This window comes from Asterias amurensis, chromosome 11 (genome assembly GCF_032118995.1).
Source record: "Asterias amurensis chromosome 11, ASM3211899v1".
NCBI classification, from domain to species: domain Eukaryota; kingdom Metazoa; phylum Echinodermata; class Asteroidea; order Forcipulatida; family Asteriidae; genus Asterias; species Asterias amurensis.
The window spans coordinates 6590188-6609781 of record NC_092658.1 but is presented as its reverse complement, the minus strand read 5'-3'; the positions used below and the strand labels follow the sequence as shown (position 1 = coordinate 6609781).

General features: G+C 38.3%; 2 protein-coding genes across 6 annotated transcripts in view; one reads left to right on the top strand and one right to left on the bottom strand.

Moving 5' to 3' along the window:
* Positions 1-691: 691 nt before the first annotated feature.
* Positions 692-10836, top strand: LOC139943636 (uncharacterized). Its single transcript, XM_071940352.1, has 10 exons — positions 692-1074; positions 1729-1869; positions 2708-2804; positions 3784-3927; positions 4551-4682; positions 5205-5327; positions 5982-6131; positions 7000-7147; positions 7579-7709; positions 8778-10836. The coding sequence occupies exons 1-10, from the start codon at positions 919-921 to the stop codon at positions 9257-9259; spliced, it is 1704 nt and encodes a 567-aa protein (XP_071796453.1). The 5' UTR covers positions 692-918; the 3' UTR covers positions 9260-10836.
* The window catches only part of LOC139943635 (eukaryotic elongation factor 2 kinase-like), a 38734-nt gene continuing 28590 nt past the window's right edge, over positions 9451-19594 (bottom strand). For 4 of the 5 annotated variants that reach the window (XM_071940348.1, XM_071940346.1, XM_071940351.1 and 1 more), the window contains 4 exons: positions 19194-19382; positions 18244-18371; positions 16983-17161; positions 9451-15095 (listed from right to left, as the gene is read on the bottom strand). In XM_071940348.1, the coding sequence (XP_071796449.1) occupies positions 14962-15095; positions 16983-17161; positions 18244-18371; positions 19194-19382 (630 nt within the window). In that variant the 3' untranslated portion in view covers positions 9451-14961. The remainder of the gene's footprint in view (positions 15096-16982; positions 17162-18243; positions 18372-19193; positions 19383-19594) is intronic. The other variant, XM_071940350.1, reaches the window with a different exon arrangement.

Sequence of the window (19594 nt, the reverse complement as noted above, 5' to 3'; positions counted from 1 at the left end):
CTTACCATTAAGCAGCGCTATGAAATTGGGCCCAGTACGCTTGCCGTAAGAACAAAATTCCCTGCTCCCGTAAGCGCCGATTCTGTGCTAAGCATAGCCATGAAATTGGGCCCTAGTTGTTTATTTCAAGTTGGTCCTATTTGGTTTGGAAGAGGGGATCGAGACCCGCCCAATTTCATAGAGCTGCTTAACGGTAAGCAAATGTTCGTGCATTCCTGTAGAAGAAAAATGTGCCAAGGTGCTAGCGTAGAGAAAAATTGGACGGCCATATTGCGCGTTTACCATGGATTTGCATTGTGACGTCAATTTAGCATGCCTTTTCGTGTACTTGCTATGAAATGGAAATCGCACAGTAAGCACAAAATTGGCTGCTAAGCAACGAGTCGGTTTGGGAAGTGAATGTCATGCGTATTGCAACTGTCAGACCATTGATCTCCAGTATAATGGAGATCAATGTGTCAAACCCATTCAAATGCGGGATTTTTTGTCTCCTACACGCGTTCAAACAATTTACGTCCGAAGACGCGCGAGACTTGGAGGAAAAACGGGCACGACCCGATTATTGCGTCACAAAATGTCGCAGACGTGACGTTACTGTACTTCGCTAAGGAGTCGTTACCAAGCTGCGCGTTTGTTGCGCGTTATGAAACGCTGCGCCATCGTCAACGCTTACAATTTAACATACATTCTTTAGTTACATGACAACGATAACAAACGTTAGCAAGAAGTCGAGCGAGGAAACATTTTCTGGGCGGCATTTGGTCTACACTTATTTTTTATAGGGGGGTGGGTAGTTTATTCAACAACCAAGTGAACTTGATTGTTTTCCACAACATCAAAACAAGTTCAGTGTTTCAAACTGAATAAAAAACAAAGTTCCATAGGATTTGTTCAGTTACGTTTACTTTGGCAATCAAAATGGCGAACGACCGTATCTTCTACACTGATGAGTCTCTTCATCTGAAGAGGAAAGGAAATGGTGTCTGGATGCCAGAGAAAGGAAAATCCGTTTGGGATTCTCTCCGTCTGGATCTTGTGGATAAAGGGATCATTGGAGAGGGACCTTACTCACAGGTAAGTCGACTACAATGTAATTTAAAGACAGTACTTTTCCACGAATTTGATTTCGAGACCACAGATTTAGAATTTGAGGTCTCGAAATCAACCATCTAAAAGCACACAACTTCGTGTGACAAGAGTTTTTTCTTTTCTTTCATAATATTGTCTCGCAACTTCGACGACCAATTGAGCTCAAGTTTTCACAGGTTTGTTATTTTATGCATATCTTGAGATACACGAAGTGAGAAGACTGGTCTTTGACAATTACCAATAGTGTCCGTGGTCTTTACAGGACCACTCATACAACATTGGTTTTGCTAACTAAACAGTTGCTGGCAATGTAAGCACCTAATCCATCATACACATTACCTGACAAAACATGTAAAAGTTTGAGATCAATCGGTCATAAAAACCGATTACACCTTTTGCATGATATGGATTTGAAGAAAAAAAAGAATAGAACGCTTACTGAGCGATAAACTGTAAATGGTAAATTGGTTTTATTTATTTCTCATCAAATATGACATTTCAGCCAGAAATATTTCAAGGGATGTTTTGTACTACTACCATCCTTAGACCGTGTAAGTTTTATGTAAATCTGTGATCTTAGAGTAGAATAGTTATTTTCTCACTAATTCTAGTATAATGTTCCTTTAAAATGGATAACAGGTGAAGAAAGTATACTCCCGGAAACTCAACAAACTTTTCGCGTTTAAGAAAATCTCCAAACTGCGAGCACCTCGGGAGGTAGTGGATACTTTCTTGCCGAGAGAAGTGACAATCATGCAGCAGCTGGCCCACGAACGACTGGTAAGTTTCATTTTCGGCGGGAAAATGGAAAACCATCTAGTTAATCATTATTCGAGGCTGGGGCAGATTTCACAAACAATACAAATCATCGCATGACATTTGTCAGTATTGCCACAGTGATTTGTATTATGACATCACACTTTACTTTAGCAACTACGATCTGTGAAATCTTTGTGAAATCGGCCCTGAATTCCGTTGCAAACCAAAGGGTCGCATTACAGGGAGTCCAACATGGGACCCAGTTTTTATAATGTTTATATTTCAAGTACCTTGGAACCTCATTAGACAGTAACTTTCATTGGAATTAGAAATACAAAACAGATTTACAATGTATAACAATTAGCTTTCAAACTGCTTTACTTTCTACGCAATATTGTGGACAGTTGATCGTGTTATTCAACCCGTTGCTACTTTTCTGGTCTGGTCTAATACGATATAGTCTAAATAAGAAAAACTAAGGCTGTGGCAGCAGGGTTATATGGGCCAAAAATTAAGGAGCTGCTAAGCACAGACATTTCCTTAGCATGAAATGTTTGCCTTGATAAAAGCAGGATTACCAACCAAATTTCCACGCGATTTTTGTGATTTATAAGCAAACAACAGCTGAATACCAGTAACAAGCAATACGCAACAAGTGAAAATTTGGTTGGTTTGCTGTTTTTATCATGAAGAAATTTCATGCCAATCATCTTTTTGTGCTTAGCAGCTCTATGAAATTGGGCCCTTGTTAAGTGTTCAAGAAATGGAATGTATATTTGATCAAGCTTTATTAGGAAAACTTACTTACAAATTTCCTATGTAGATTTTGACAAAATGACTTTATTATTGACCTTTCTAGATTGATATGGAGTCAGTGTTGGTGACTGACCACTACACCTTTATCCTGATGGAGTTTATGCCGCGTGGAGACCTGACAGGATACATCAACAGACGAGGTTAGAACCTGGGGCCCAAATTCATAGAGCTGCTTAAGCAGAAAAAGTAGCTAAGCACAACAAAAGTATGCTGACCAGAATGAGGTGACCAGCCACACTACCATCATGTCACGTGTACAATTTGTGACTGGTATCCTGCCCATTTCTGCTTAGCAGAAAATAGTTGAGCAATATTTTCTGCTTGAGTATAGCTCTATGAGTCAGCCCTTTCATAGAGCTGCTTAGCCGATTTTGCGCTTACAGCTTACCTGAGTACGCGCACACTGGCTCGGACGAGCAATGCAATATCAAAATATTTTAAGAACCCTCTAAAGCCTTGATCAAGGCTATAAACAATGGTGCAAACTTTTGTAGTGTTATGTGGTTAGAAGTGTACGAACATGAATGTAATTGGTACACGGGTAACCTTTGCGAAAAGGATTTTCTAAAAAGGTTCAAGAGTGCTTTTTCTAAATCACACTTGCGATGCTGACTTTTGTAGTGTTTTGTGACGTTAGAAGTATCTTATGAACCTTATTGCTGACATTATGTACACGGGTCACCTCTAAGAAGAGGAGTCACTGATGCCGTTTTTTAATCACTATGGAAGCCGACTTCTGTAGTGTAGAAGTATCATAAAAATGCTTGCTGACATTTGAACGCAGGTCACCTTTGCGAGGAGGAGTCTCTGATGCTGTTTTTTTAATCACACCAATAATTTATATGGTGGTTTGTGGTGTAGAAGTATCATAACGAACATGCTTGCTGACATGTGCAGGTCACCTTTGCGAGGAGTCTCTGATGATACAGACCTTTCTAGTGTTTTGTGCTTTTGTAGTGTTTTGTGGCATAGAAGTATCATATGAACATGCATTCTGACATGTGCACGCATGTCACCTCTGCATATGAAGAGTCTCTGATGCTGTTTCTTAATCACACTTTTGTAGTGTTTTATGGTGTAGAAGTATCGATGATCATGCTTGTTGACATTTGTACGCAGGTCACCTTTGCGAGGAAGAGGCACGGATGTTGTTCCACCAGCTTCTGGATGCAGTCAGTTACTTACACGCAGTAGACGTTGTACATCGAGATATCAAATGCGATAACATCATGCTGGACGATCAGTATAACATCAAACTTGGAGGTATTCATTTTCAATTTCAAGTAACATTTATTTTAAAGGCACTGCCGTTGATTTTACTAAACTCGTTCTAACTTAGAGTTAACCTTATTAGGACTTAGGACGAGTTCAGTTCCGCAGCCAAAGACGTAAGGCGCATTGAACCCATCCTAAGATAGGACAGGTTACTCGTCCTCCTAACTCGAGATAGGATTAATCCTAGCGTTTCGTGAAATCGGCTGATTGACACCTTTGGTAAAGTGTCAAGACCAGTATCCTCACTTGGTGTATCCCAACATATGCATAAAATTACAAACCTGTGAAAATTTGAGCTCATCAATTGGTCATCGAAATTGCAAGGGAATAATGAAAGAAAAAATATCTTTGTTGCACAACTTTTCGTGCTTTTAAATGCATATTGACGGCTTCAGATGGAAGTCTTTTATTATTTGAGTGAGCAAAATTACTTCTTTCTCAAATACTACGTTACTCCAGAGGTAGCCGTTTCTCACAATGTTTAAACTATCTTAACAGCTCGCCATTGTTCGTTACCAATTACCAAGTACGTGTTTATGCTAACAATCATTTTGAGTTATTACCAATAGTCTCCAGTGCCTTTGAAATAAGTAATTTGTTCATCCGTACAGATTTTGGTTTTGCTGCGATGTGTGAGAGTGGGGAGAAACTGAAGGAGTACTGCGGATCGTACGCCTACACTGCGCCTGAGATTCTAGCCGGGGAACCCTACGATGGCAAGAAAGCTGATGTATGGAGTATGGGTAAGAGTCAGTTAAGAATTCTCATATAGCTGCCGACAAAAAGAAATAGCTATTAAAAAAGGACATTGGAGTAATTATGCTCACTAGAATAAGATACCATGTAAGATACCACCCGGGTCACATGTATAACATGTACCTTGTAGAAAACGTAGTAGTAGAAACCTTGTAGTTTTCATGCAGAAATTTGGTAAGCATAATTCTCAGTAATTTTCTTTTTTCACCAACATAATGTTGCTAAATGGGATTCGAACCCATGACCTGCCTCTAGCTACCAGGCAATATCGGTGGTGTAGTTGGTAAGACCTTGCTCTAGAATCAAGCAAAGGTCGTGGGTTCGAATCCCTCCCGGGGAAGCACCAAGTAATACAGTGTTGTAACACACATCGGTGTACATTATGGATAAAACCAAAACTAATATTCGCTATGATTGAAGTAAATTTCCATCTGTCATAGCTCTCTGCTTTAGTAGCTCTATGGAATTGGACCCAGTACTAAATTACCCCTGACTGTTTTTCTTTCCAGGTGTTGTGTTGTATGCTATGTTGTGTGGCCGGCTACCATACCACGATGAAACGCTGGACATCCTCATGGAAAACATTAACAACCCACACGAAAAGTTACTCTTCCACAAGAAAGTTTCCAGAGGTAGGCTGTATTCAGAAACGATCTAAGTATTCAAATAACATGTTTAGTTTTGATGACACTGTGACTTCTGTCGATAACGAAATGAAACACGGGCAAAATCAAGTGTAATTCGAATTGGCTCATAACTAGCGAACAAAACACCAATAGTTGAGAACACTTTCACGAAATTGGAGCAACAAAATACATCAGTACAAGACGACCAGATTCAAGATTTTATTTCTATCAATAACATTCAATATTTTACTTGGTTTGCACAAATGTTATCATTAAACATAAATCTTTAAAAACAAACTTAAAGAGCGCATTTCAGGTCTTGGAGAACTCTTTAATTAGTGCACTTTACAAACAATGAATAATACGACAATACAACTGTAATCTACAAATAAACTTATCAATTGATGATATAAAAAGATTAAGCAAACAGATAGAATTCGAGTTTTATTTTAAAGAGATCTGGGGCCAATTTCACAAATAACAGGACTAGTCTTATAAATAGGAGATATTAAAAACTTATAGCGAAGTTAGGACGAGTAACTTGTCCTTACTCGAGATAAGACTAGGTACTTTTAGTTTTTTTGTCTAGCTCAAAAACATTGCCGAAAAAATTTGCTTTAGGTATACGTCGTGATGGATCTTCATTTTTCTTCTTTTCAGATTGCCGACATTTCGTACGTTGCATGTTGACTGCTGATCCTCTGTCCAGAGCAAGCATCAATAAACTGAAGCGAATGAACTGGTTGAATAAACCCATCGATATGTCGACAGCTGACTACAAGACTCCCCAGTCCTCTTTCGAATCTATGGGTAAATAATATACCCTCTTAGAATGAGAGACTTTTCGGGACACTATAATGTATTCTCATTTTCCCTGTTCTTGGTTGCCATTCCATTCATTTCTATTCCTTGCTGTTCTTGTCCATACTGTTCCTTCATAAGATCTTATGTCATCCCTCCATCTTCTTCTTCTTTTCCTCTTCTACTTTTCCCTGTACTTGGTCATCTCTATTCCTTGCTGTTCTTGTCCATACTGTTCCTTCATAAGATCTTATGTCATCTCCTCATCTTCTTCTCTGTCACCTCTTTTCCTGTCCCTGTCCTTGGTTGCCATTCCATTCATTTCTATTCCTTGCTGTTCTTGTCCCTACTGTTCCTTCATAAGATCTTATGTCATCTCCTCATCTTCTTCTTTGTCTGCCTCTTCTCCTTTTCCCTGTCCTTGGTTGCCATTCCATTCATTTCTATTCCTTGCTGTTCTTGTCCCTACTGTTCCTTCATAAGATCTTATGTCATCTCCTCATCTTCTTCTTTGTCTGCCTCTTCTCCTTTTCGCTGTCCTTGGTTGCCATTCCATTCATCTCTATTCTTAGCTGTTTTTGTCCATACTGTTCCTGTATAAGATCTTATGTCATCCCTCCATCTTCTTCTTTGTCTGCTTCTTCTCCTTTTCCCTGTCCCTGGGGGGTTCCAATCCATTTGTTTTACTGTCCTTTCTGTGGTCTGCTGCACTTCGGGTTGTGTGTCCAGCCCATCACCATTTAGCCTGTTTTACTAAATTCCTTATGATGTATGTAACTCCTGCTCGTTATTTCTATACATGTGACCCTTGCAGCACAACAATCCTAACATTTAGTTGGTGGTAAACCTCAAATAACTAATTTCTGTTCTGTTCTAGAACCAACCCCTGGCGGCAGGCCTCGACGCGCCTCTCTCGACATGAGTATGGAACATGGATTCTCAGAAAGCCAAAGAGAGATAGTGAACGAAAAACAGCGCCCTCATACTGTCACCGACGTACTCCGTGCAATTGCTGTCCGACGAGCGTAAGTTCCACTTTAAGACATTCATCACTTTCTTTACACTGCAGTTTATTACATCTGTCAAAGATAAATCAGGAGGAAAGTTGTCCTACTTTAAGTTTTTGAGGCTCGCCAAAGGACCGAGCAAGAGGTGATAAGGACAAGTGACGCCGCCGCAGCCCCGCCCATAGCCAGGAAAAAAAAAAAAAAAAAAAAAAACTTGACACACTATAATTGACAGTCGGCTTTAAAGCCGTGTCTGAACTGGCGGCTACAGCTAGGGCTACGGCTAGATGTCCGAGTCAATCATGCGTTGAGGTATAGGGCGCCCTTAGCAACAGCTGTAGCCTTAGCTGTAGACGCCAATTCAGATACAGCCTGTCCATTTGAATAAACAAGGAATAAACCTTCATAAAATTTACCTCATAAGCATATACTGGTTTCTTGATCCAAAGTTTTGGCGAGAGTGCGACCGATATCCACAAGCATGTTGGACTCAAACCAGGGACTCATCTTAAGGCAAACGATGTTGGTTTGACGGGACCGGCTGGTCGCAGGATCAGCATTCAGCTCAGTCATCAAAACTGTAAGTCCATCTTGGTATTAGATGATCTTATATTTCAAACTACACCCACAAAATAAACCTTTAAACAAAAGCAATCGAGTAATGTTATTGTCCATTCTTCCTCCATGGTCCAAATTAAGTGTGTGCAAACTGCTAACTTAAAATCCAACCAGCTCACATAAGACCAGATTTCGACATTTATAGGCATTATTTATTTACATTACACGTCTAACAATCGCCAATAAATTATGGTGAGAGGACCCAAAATTAGGAAAACTCACGCATTCAGGTAGGGCATGTAAACCCAATTCTCATAATAGTACCCGGGGGATTATAACGGGGGTCCTAGAGGTGGAACGGCGAGAAAATAATACAATTTTGAGCCAACCCGACCGTCGTGAAAACAACAATGCAACCGATACAATGCACAAGATCTCAATTTTGTAATTTTGTCTAAATATGAGCTTGCCATTCTTGGCTAGCAGTGGCTCCATTTGGCATGATACGACCTAAACACTACCAACACTCAACATAGGCCCCTTTCGAAACCATGGTTTAGAAAGAACACACGAGTCTTCCTTGTGAGGTTTATATTTGGTGGGAGGAGCCTTAAAGGAACACGTTGCCTTGGATCGGACGAGTTGGTCTATAAAAAAAGCGTTTGAAACCGTTTGTTATGAAATGTATATGGTTGGAAAGATGTTTTAAAAGTAGAATATAATGATCCACACAAGTATTACTCAAAATTGCACGGTTTTCATTTTACGTCGCGAATTAACACGGTCGGCCATTTATGGGAGTCAACCTTTTGACTCCCATAAATGGCCGACCGTGTTAGTCGACGAGGTAAAACAAAAACCACGCAATTTTCAGGCATATTTGTGTAGATCTTGTATTCTACTTTTACAACATCTTTCTAACCATATCAATTTTATAGCAAACGGTTACAAACGCTTTTCAAAGACCAACTCGACCGATCCAAGGCAACGTGTTCCTTTAAGTCTAAGCCCAAGCTCATCCCCTAGTTTCGAAAAGGGCCATAGCTCCATCACTGTGACTATAATCAGAACTTTCTGTTCCATCCCCCAGTACCAATATTTACAGGTATGATGTCACAACCAGTTTCAGCAGCCAAGCAGCAGTCCGCTGGTCGTAACGCCTGCCGTGCCAGCCTCATGCCCGACCGTAAAGACAGTCTCTCAATGCTCACATCAGCAGCGCGTCGTGGCAGCCTCAAGCGCGGCTCGCTGGCTAATTTCCAAGGCACCCTCCGAGCGAGTGGTTCCCAAATCATGATGTCCAATCACGATCTGATGGCATCGGCCATCAGTCTCAATCAGAACAAGATAGACAAGGAGCTCCACGACATGCATTTTTACATGGGGTCCAAAGTGGCCAAAGCTGCCGGGTCCAAGCGCCACAAGTCAGCCGAGTGTACCCGCCGGAATTCGGTCTTCACCGAGGACATCCAACTGCGGACAAACGATCCGAACGCACTGAGTGCGGCTGAGCAACAAACCGTCAATATGTTCAGGTCAAAGTGTGAGAAAATTATATATATGGTTGCTTAAAGCAACTGTTGTAATCAAAACTGAATTATCTTAGAATGAAATATTCTCGGAAGAAACTCTTCGCGATCACACCCAAACCAGGGATTATAGGCCTACTCCAAAAGCAACCCGGCACGTATTACTAGAATTTGCCAATGCATGGGCAGTCAATACAGAACTACTACAATAAAAGATCGATTGCAACAAGAAAGTCTTTTTAATGATTTCGGATTTTTAATTATTTTGCAATATTACATGCCAAAAGGAAGTAATGAACATTTTAAGCTAAAAGCACAAAAGGTACACAAAGTGCAAAAAACATTAACTTCCAAAAGTCTGAATAATCAATTTGTCGCCAATAACACGGTCTGTCACAGTTCATGCATCTACAATCTTTATACAAAACATCATAATCATGCGGCCATCTTTGTTGGGTTTCCTGCTCACACAGTGATAGTGATAGTTCCTATTGTCACAATTTAAAGATACTACTTTTCCCGTATAGTCATAGACTGTGTCTGAATTGGCGGCTAAATCTGCGGCTATGGCTACGGCTACGGCTAGATGTCCGAGTCATCATGTGTTGTAGTATAGAACTTCATCAGAAACACCATAAGCAACAGTCGTAGCCATTGTCTAGCCGCCAATTCGGATGTGGCCTTTGTTTGGTAAAATTAATTGGAAGAATTGCAAACCCCTAAAAAAAAAAAGAGGGGAAAAAAATGGAACACTTTCAAATAAGATGCATAATAGGAAAAAGTGACAGACCTTATGATTTTTACTAAACAATTTCCATTGAAAATATCAGCTTATCAGTCAATTAAATTATTTCAAAAAAAAAAAATTCATTATTATTTTTTTCCACAAAGGCAACCGGATCGAGAAATGAAATAGTAAGAATAATAAACAAAATGCACCGATGGGTTTGTTTTAAAAAATAAAAGTTTTAAAAGAATATCATTTTTTGTTTAAAGGTAGTCAATATTATTTATTAAACTGTTACTTTGTACAAAATATATCTGCGGAATAATGACAATGAATAAACCAGAACAAAATGCTGAAATAAAGTATGTTTGGACAATAAACAATAATTGAAAACTAATTGAATCTCTCCACCGCCCTTTTCTTTCATCTCATTTTCTCAGTTTGCAAACTTAGCAGTTTGTTTGATGAACATGTACACTTATTACTTTATATCTGTGATTGTTTAAAATTAACTAAAGACTTGGCAACGTAATGTACAAGAGAGACACGTTATTATTAATTATTAATTTTCATATAGACCGATCCAAGACACGCAAAACTGCCATGGCAGCGCCACCATTGCTGGGCCGCTGGCAGCGCAATGTGCTGTAAACGATATGGACAAATCCTTATCTTTAGAACCTTTTTAAACCAAGTGTCTTCCTCCTTGATTTAGACACTTTCCCTGACAGGACAGCATGACATAATGATGTATAGAAATCTTACCATAAATATGTACAACCAAACATATCCTGAAATGGGCGCATAAAATAGGCGAGTTAAGTTTGATAGACACGTTAACTGCCATGCAGGGTTTTAAATGTGTTATTCGACAGAATAAGTTTCTGTTTTTTTTTTTTTGTTTTTTTTTATTTTTTATATATTTTTTATTAAGTTATTTCTACATATTTGTCATGCTTTTCTGTCAGGAAAAGTGTATAAATCATGAGTAAGACAACTTGCATAAAAAGTAATGAGACAATAGGTTTTTCATGTCTTTGTGTACACAACAAAAATTGCTTCCAGCGACTCAGCAATGACGGGGCAGCCGTGGCAGCTAGCGCAGCGCGTATGGATCGGTCTATGAGCAGCAAATCCTGCAGCCCAAAGAGTATGTATAAAATAAATGATTTCGGGCACAGCCTAGGGTAATTATACAGCAGTTTAGCACACAGTTTTACTGATAATATACAACAAAATAGAGCAACATTGTTACATGTTTCAGTAATGCCCATAATCTACCCACATGAGTTTCACAAACTTTAGAAATAATAGAAAGGCTAAAACCTGGTTCATACTTCCTGCGAATGCGAAGCGAATTTTGGTGGACGCTCCATTTTCTCACTAAGCATTCTCAGTTAGTATGAACCGCGCTGAAGAAAGAGTTTCACCAATTTTGTTAGTTCTACATCTGCACTTGACCTGATACACAACAACAAACACACCTCAAGGCGCCTCATATGCACGTCTATACCCTTTCCATCATTATGAGAGTCAATACCTCTGTGTATATTTTGCCTCCGAAAATGCCCGACAGGATTGTGAAATATACGTCAATACAATGGAGGTACTAATTGCATAAGAATTCAAAACTGATGCACCCCAACAAACAAACAAACAAACAAACAAACAAACAAACAAACAAACAAACAAACAAACAAACAAAAAACCAAACACCCCAACAAACAAACTAGCAGACACACAAAAGTAAAACAAACAACTTGTAAAAGAAAATCAGTAAGAACCCAACTATCAATTAAATGTCAGCGAACAACTTCATGATATTTGAATATTTACATATTTTAAAAGAAGTTCTTTACCACATTTGCAACTTGGCATATTTTTCCTTAGTGTATAACTAATGGAATACGCACTAATATCCTTTTACAGAACAATTTCAATTAGAGCATGTCAAAGCTTCTAACATAAAATCATGCATCAAGCTCACACTAATACTAATTGAAAATAACAAGAGAAAATAACCACAATTCTCAAAGAAAATAGGTACAAGGTGAATATGGCATTTTTTTTACCCCAAAAGGAATGATGAAGTACAGAATATAAACAAAACTTAAATTGCTGACAACTAAATGTTACCACAGAAGAGCAGCATTTACAGTGTGTTTTAATTGATAGGTATTAACATTCATGTTAAACCGACATGCAACTTTGTAATTTTAAAACAAGTGCAACATAACTTTGTAGTGCTATCACTTTGAAAAGAACTATTATAGAAGGGAAAAACAAACAAAAAAACAACAACAGAGAAATCTGCTGTCTTCGTCAAAACTGTTTATCTGTTTATCAATAATGAAACATAAAATTAAAATTCACAACGAGATGCTTATTCCTTCAATAGCAAATGAAAACAATGAACCACAAAATACCTTGTTTTAAATCTTTTAGATTATATTATTATAATATAATAATATAATATTATAATATAATAATATAATATTATAATATAATATTATAATATAATATTATAATATTATAATATAATATTATAATATAATATTATAATATTATAATATAATAATATAGTGTAAGAAAAACAATTATTATTATATAATAATTGTTTTTCTTACAACACAATCTTGGATTGGGAAGTATACCAACAAGTGAGAGTTACTTGGTTTAAACGGAAATATGGCACAGTAAATTGAACAAAAACCTCCATGCTCTTTACAAAAGACGAAATTACTTGTTTTATCCTAAAAGTGATTCTAACAAAAGTATTCACAATATGTACAAATATCCATGAGTGAAGTAATCCAGTGAATTTTAGGCACAAAAGATCCCTCGGAATAAGGCCAACTGAAAATAAGGAATTGGTTTATAACTGTCCTTTGTAGAAAGAAAGAAAGATTTATTAGTAGTGTTAACCTTTATGAGAAGTTTCATGTATTAACAGCCATATAGACCTTATGCATTGACTTGATTTAGCTACCACTTTAGTGGTAAAACGACGACCATTCAGAACTAATGGAAACGCAGTCAAACCCTTATTCAAAGGTTTCAGAACTTGAGTTCACTGTCGAAGACCGCTTTAACCACAACATGGGGGAATAGAATAGGAGAACAAGTTTGGCAAATGTGATGGGCACACACAGATTTGGCAAATGGGTAAATGAGGTAGGGCGAATGAGTGCTAATCAACCATTGGCAGTGGGTGCACAGTTTTGGCCACTGGGTGCACAGTTTTGGCCACTGGGTGTGCAGTTTTGGCCACTACATGTAGGTGTGCAGTTTTGGCCACTACATGTAGGTGTGCAGTTTTGGCCACTAGGTGTGCAGTTTTGGCCACTGGGTGTGCAGTTTTGGCCACTGGGTGTGCAGTTTTGGCCACTGGGTGTGCAGTTTTGGCCACTACATGTAGGTGTGCAGTTTTGGCCACTAGGTGTGCAGTTTTGGCCACTAGGTGTGCAGTTTTGGCCACTAGGTGTGCAGTTTTGGCCACTAGGTTTGCAGTTTTGGACAATGGTGCAGAGGTTGGGTCAATGGGTGCACAGGTTTGGGCTCGTTTGGACACCCTAGTCCAGTAACGTCCCATGCATAAGGTCTGCTTAAATTACAATCATAAATTTCCCTTTCAACAATTGTTGAAACGGGCAGCAAGTAACTTAAATGTCAATTTCTATTAAGAATAAAGGAGGTAGTGAGGCAGGTTTATTTCTTATATTATTATTGAATTGAAAAAGAATTAATCATGCAAAAATATACACCTGATATTGAGTACTAACGTGACTGGGTACGGTCCTTTAACAATGAGTAACACATGATATACATGTGTGTTTAACTCTACACTCCCAGTAGTCTTAACAATAATAGAGAGTACATGTAACTCAGGCATGCAACTGCCCATTGAAAAAAAAAGAGGAAAATTTTCAAAGGCACAACGCAAGTGCGGAGCGAGGCAGCCGAAACGCCACAGGACACGAGACCCACAATGGTACCCTAGAAAATGTTGAGGTTTATTATGCTCTTAGGTGCATTTTTAGCATGTACTATGCTTATTTTACATGATTGTAGTTGTACACTGTTAATGCAAGGCATATATTAGGCTAAATAAAATAAAAATGAGAAAGAAAAAAAACGAAAAAAAAAACCAAAAAATATTTTTTTTTTTTTTTCACGTAAAAAAACCCCTCCCAAAACGTGGAATTCCGCGGAAACGCGGAAGAGTTGCATGCCGGTAACTACTCTACCATCCACAAATACAAGATTAGTTAAGATTTGTTTGTCTTTTCTTCAATACCCTTCCTCTTTTTATGTCACCTTTACTTGTTTGTAGTAAATGTGACGCTCCATGCCAAAACAAGATATTCCTGAAAAAGAAACAAACCTGGGTTGATTTGCTCATGGAATAGATGGGACTGTAATGTAAGTTTTTCTTAAAATCAACAATATTTAAGGCGTAACATCACAGTGATATCAGGTTGATGTTTTGATTGTCTTCACATTATAGACCTTGCATTGGTGGCCATGGCTGAGGTCAAACAATGGAAACACGTAGGTGTGTACACGCCGCCCACAACTCCCAGCCAATGGTATAATGTAGGTCTTCACTGACCTCAGTTAGGCGCTGTTTGGGCTTGTGATAACCATCAGAAGTGTCTATTTTGGCATGGAGGGAGCGTTACACGTGGAATGCAAATGAGAATGTGATATCTTGATAAGTAACCTGTTTTGTATAAGCAAAATGTTCTTGTTTTTGTTCATCAAATGATTTGGTCTGACCCAAATGACCACACCATAGTTTACACCCTGTAAAACTTTGATTGCTTAAGTTTGCTTTGTACAGTGTACATGTTGTATACAATGAAACAAGTATAACACTCCTCAAAATGCATAAAGTACTTGTTGGCTAGTCTACTTTTGACTTTCGCTGAGTCATGTTCTTCTTCCATTTCTCCATAGCATTCCTAAGCAAGCATGAAGTACTTGTTGGCTAGTCTACCTTTTACTGAGAGTGTAACTTATGCTGAGTCATCTTCTTCTTCATCTTCTTCCATTTCTCCATAGCACTCCTCAGCTAGCATGTAGTACTTGTTGGCTAGTCTACCTTTCAGAGCCTCCATGGCTGCTTCGGCCGCCTCATTGTACAAATCGCCTATGAAGAAATAAATCATTTCCAAAAGCTATTCAATTTGGAAAAAAACGGATAGTGTCATAATGATTTCAAGCTATTAAATCAATTGTTTAACTTGTCATTGTTTAGGCCTATACTTTCATTGTAATTATTAATTTGTGGTAGTAAAACGTAGGGAATTTATTAAGTGTCTAGGCCTGAAGAAAAAACATGTGGAAAGAAGGCAGTGAAGAAATGCTTGATGAGTGAGGCAATTTCAGAAGGGGGAAACACATTAACTGAAGTAAGGATTGAAACAGTCTAAAATATGCCTGGTCTAGGTGGGATTTGAACCAGGGTCAACAGAGAGAGATTGAAACAAAAACATCAGTTCAAATTAAGTTAAAGCGATCCACACAAAGAAAAATGAACACAATCTATAATTTAGGTTCTGGTCTAAGGTTGCATTCGAACCAGGGTCCCAATGAGATTGAAACAAAAACACATATCAAATAAAGCAAAACCCACAAAGAAAAGGTTACCATGGTCAAATATTAACAAAGGCCAAAAGAACAGGCACACTCTGTGAACTGGGCTGTCCATTCCACATGGAAGCATGTTTGTGTAACATAGTTCAGTACTTCATATTAATAATAATAACCTGTTTTATATAGCGCTTTTCACACCCGAAGGGCTTCTAAAAGCGCTTCCAACATTATTACCCCTGGTCACCGGGCCTTAATTAATTCCTTAAACCATCTCAGTTCCCTGGGGAATATGTACAGCCTTGTGTAACAAATAAGCGCTACTCGGCTAAATCACAAGAACCATCTCTGCCCTCACAGGTACCCATTTACACCTGGGTGGAGAGAAGCAATTATAGTTAAAGTATCTTGCTCAGGGACACAAGTGTCGCGACCGGGATTCGAACCCACACTCTGCTGAACAAAAGCACCAGAGCTTGAGTTCAGTGCTCTTATCCGCTCCGCCATGACACCATACAGTCGTACTGATATTTAATTTTATGTATCTAGTGAAGTACATATAGGCTTTTCAAAGAGTTGTAAACCCCATGTTCCCTAGGCCTTTAGCTTTCCTAAAACATTTTAACTCCTTAGGAGTATGCAGCAGCACAACAAAATTGGTGCACAGGTTGCTAATCTTTTATAACACTAAACACATACAATAATAATAAGTTATCTTACAAAATAGCATTCAAGTCGGCTTAAAAAGATGCCAAATGCACTTCACAAACAAACAATTTTAAAAAGTAAGGCCAAACACAATTTATAATATACAAATGTACAGAAAAGTAGTAACCAGGAACAGTGGTCATTCCGAAAACTCACTGATCTCCCAAGAATGCACTGAATATACAAGAATAAAAGGTTACAAAGAAAAACATAACAGTCATTTAAAAAACACTGGATCATTACACTCATAAAAATTACAGACATGCAATTAAAATAGGACAAATCAAAGTATAAGGGAAGAAAATACACATTCATGAAAAAAAAATAAAAAAAAAAGTAGAGAAGAAAACCACAATTGAAAAATACAAATTAAACAACGTCAGTGGAAAATCTACTGAGCTTGGCCCAATTTCATGCTCATGTCATTCATAGCTTGAGCCCGGTTCATACTTCATGTGAATGCGAAGCGAAATTTGACGTGAATATGTCGTCACAACCCTCCTTTCGCAGCGATTTTCGCAAGTGAGTTGGGCAGAGTTGAACTGCTGCGAATTATTTGTTGCGAATTTGTGACGTCAAGATTCGCTTCACATTCGCATTCGCAGGAAGTACGAACCGGGTTTACTGTGCACAAAGCGAATTTTTGTGCTTGCTGTGTAAGGGAAGAAGTGGAGTAGGCACGCGCACAAGCCAAAATTCACAAGCAAGAAAAACAATGAGCAGGTGAGGCACTCACCCGCTTTCTGGGAGTTCTTGTCCAATCCATGTCCTCCCGTTCTATACATATCAGCTTGTTTGACCAATAGCATGTAGTTTGGATCCTCATTCAAGCAATCAAATTCTCCGTCTTCATCCTCATTGGACATTGAAATAGCAGACTGACACCAATGTACAGCCTCAGTCCACATTATCTCCCTGCAAGTACAAATCACATGATCGGAATAATTAGGACAGTTAGTAATAAAAACATTGTTGGAATGATAAGGCACAATTACATTGACCATAACAGAGGGAAATGCTTTGGGTTGTTCGATTCCTTATTTTTTAAAACAAGCATCATCTAATAATAATAATAATATCAGCAAAGTCTCATATAGGGCACATATCTACCAAACAAGGTACTCAAGGCGCTTAGTATATACATTACACACAAAGATTAGTTATTAAAGTTATGAATTCTGAGACCCAATTACCATGATACAGCAGCCACAGCCCGGAACACCGGGGCGACCCCTTCTCTTTTTCAATAAGTGCACTGGGTTCTTTTACATGCATTACAAAACACATGGGCCCAACGGCTTTACGTCCCATCCGAGAGGGCGAAGCAATGGTTAAGAGTCTTGCTTAAGGACACAAGTGTCACGGCTGGGGATTCGAACCCACACTCTGCTGATCAGAAACACCAGAGTTTGAATTTGGTGCTCTAAAGCGCTCGGCCACGACACTTTCAAAATCTAGTTAAGTGTAGGGGCCTAAGAAGACTACAGCAAGCTATAGGAAACTTGTCTGCTTGAATCTGAGAAAGGATTGATGTATAAATCGGTTCTCAAAAAATTGAGGGTTGTGTCCGTTCGTGAATGATGTGACCAGAGATGCAGTTAGTACCGTCTATCCCGTCTGGAAATGTGTATGGATTTTAAGTTTGTATAAGAATACCGTGACAGTTTGTTGCTGTTTTCTGAGGAAGTAAACACTAAACATTTTTTCATTTTTTTTTTATGATTCTGACTATTTTTATCCGTACAAATCAATTTATGATTCTTTTCTTTCTAGCGCTGACAGGTCACTTAATCACTTCAGAAATATAGTTGTACAATGAAGAATAATGATCGCACGACCACACAGTTTTCAGAATAAGAAAGGGGACTCTTTGGGTGCTATGTAACCTGCTTGGTGTTGCCAAAATTGCACAAACATTTACATGTAATGTGTGCATGATCAATTTATCACAAAAATAAATGGTGCATGAAAGGGTTTCAAAGAGTTGCTGAAGTTACCTGTTGGTTCCAAGGTTCAATCCTGTCTGAAAAGCATTGGCCAAGTAAATCATAGCTGCTCTATCACCAGCCTCAGCTGCCTGCTCCATTAAATCCAATCCGTCGTTAATATTCTCTTCATTTTCCTGCTTTCAAATTAAGAACAGTGTTTGTGTTAGGCCTGGTTCATAATTCCTGAGAATGCAAAGTGAACTTTGACGCTGTTTTCGCAGCGAATTAAAAAACTTCAGGCTCTTTAAAGGATTCGGGTATTTTTTCAAAATGTCACAGATTTACATTAAACTACAGGGTTTGAAGATAATGATAGAAGAAAGCTTCCCTTCAAATATTACTTATTTACTGTAGGTGCAGTATCTTTTGAGAAATGAGCAAAACTCGACTCAGTGAGATGAAAATTATTTTAGCATGTAAAAACATAAACCAGTTATGATATTATACCCTGTTTAATACCTGTTTAAATGCTAAAAAAACGAGACGAAAATTATTTTGTGACATTGTTTTTTTCTCATTTCTCAAAAACTACTGCACCTCAGTACGTAACATTTAAAGGGAAGCTTTCTGCTATCAATATCTTCAAACTGTGTAAGTTTAATGGAAATCTGTTAATATTGTGTTTAGTGTTAGAAAAAAAGTACATAGACCCTTTAAACTCTTTTAGGCCTCTGAAAGCACACAAATCTGTGCTAACAATGGTGTCCTTTCTTTCATTATTCTCTTGCAAATGCGCTGACCAATTCACACGATTGAGCCCAAATTTTCACAGGTTTGTTATTTTATGCATATATGTTGAGATACACCAAGTGAGAATACTGGTCTTTGACAATTACAAAATATGTCCAGTAGCTTTAAGAACCACAGGTATCTAAAAAAAAAAAACCATGAGATTTAACAACACGGTGTCACCAATTTGCTTTACGCTGTTATGAGCATCTATTTGCTTGCCTACTTACATCCATGGTGACATTCTCAAGAACTGCATGAGGCAAGTTGAGATAAATCTTAGCCAGTGCCAAGATGGCCTCCATGGTCCCACAATGAGACGCCTGCTCCAGATGATAAAAGGCTGCCCTCATGTTATGATCGTCAGGGTTTTCAACAAAGCGGCCAATGTCGTGGTACTTGGCAAGATCCAAATGCACCTTGGGGAGAAAATAATATGCATTTCATTAATTTCATTTGGTCATAATAAATACTTTCTTTAGAAAATAATAGTAAAATGGCATTTATAAAACGCACTTTCCTGTAAATCATTCAAAGGCGCAGGTTTAGAAGAACTTAAGGAAAAATCATACACTTGCCTGCTTCCAATTTTTTTGGTGATTTTTTATATCTTAAAAAAGACAATCTATTT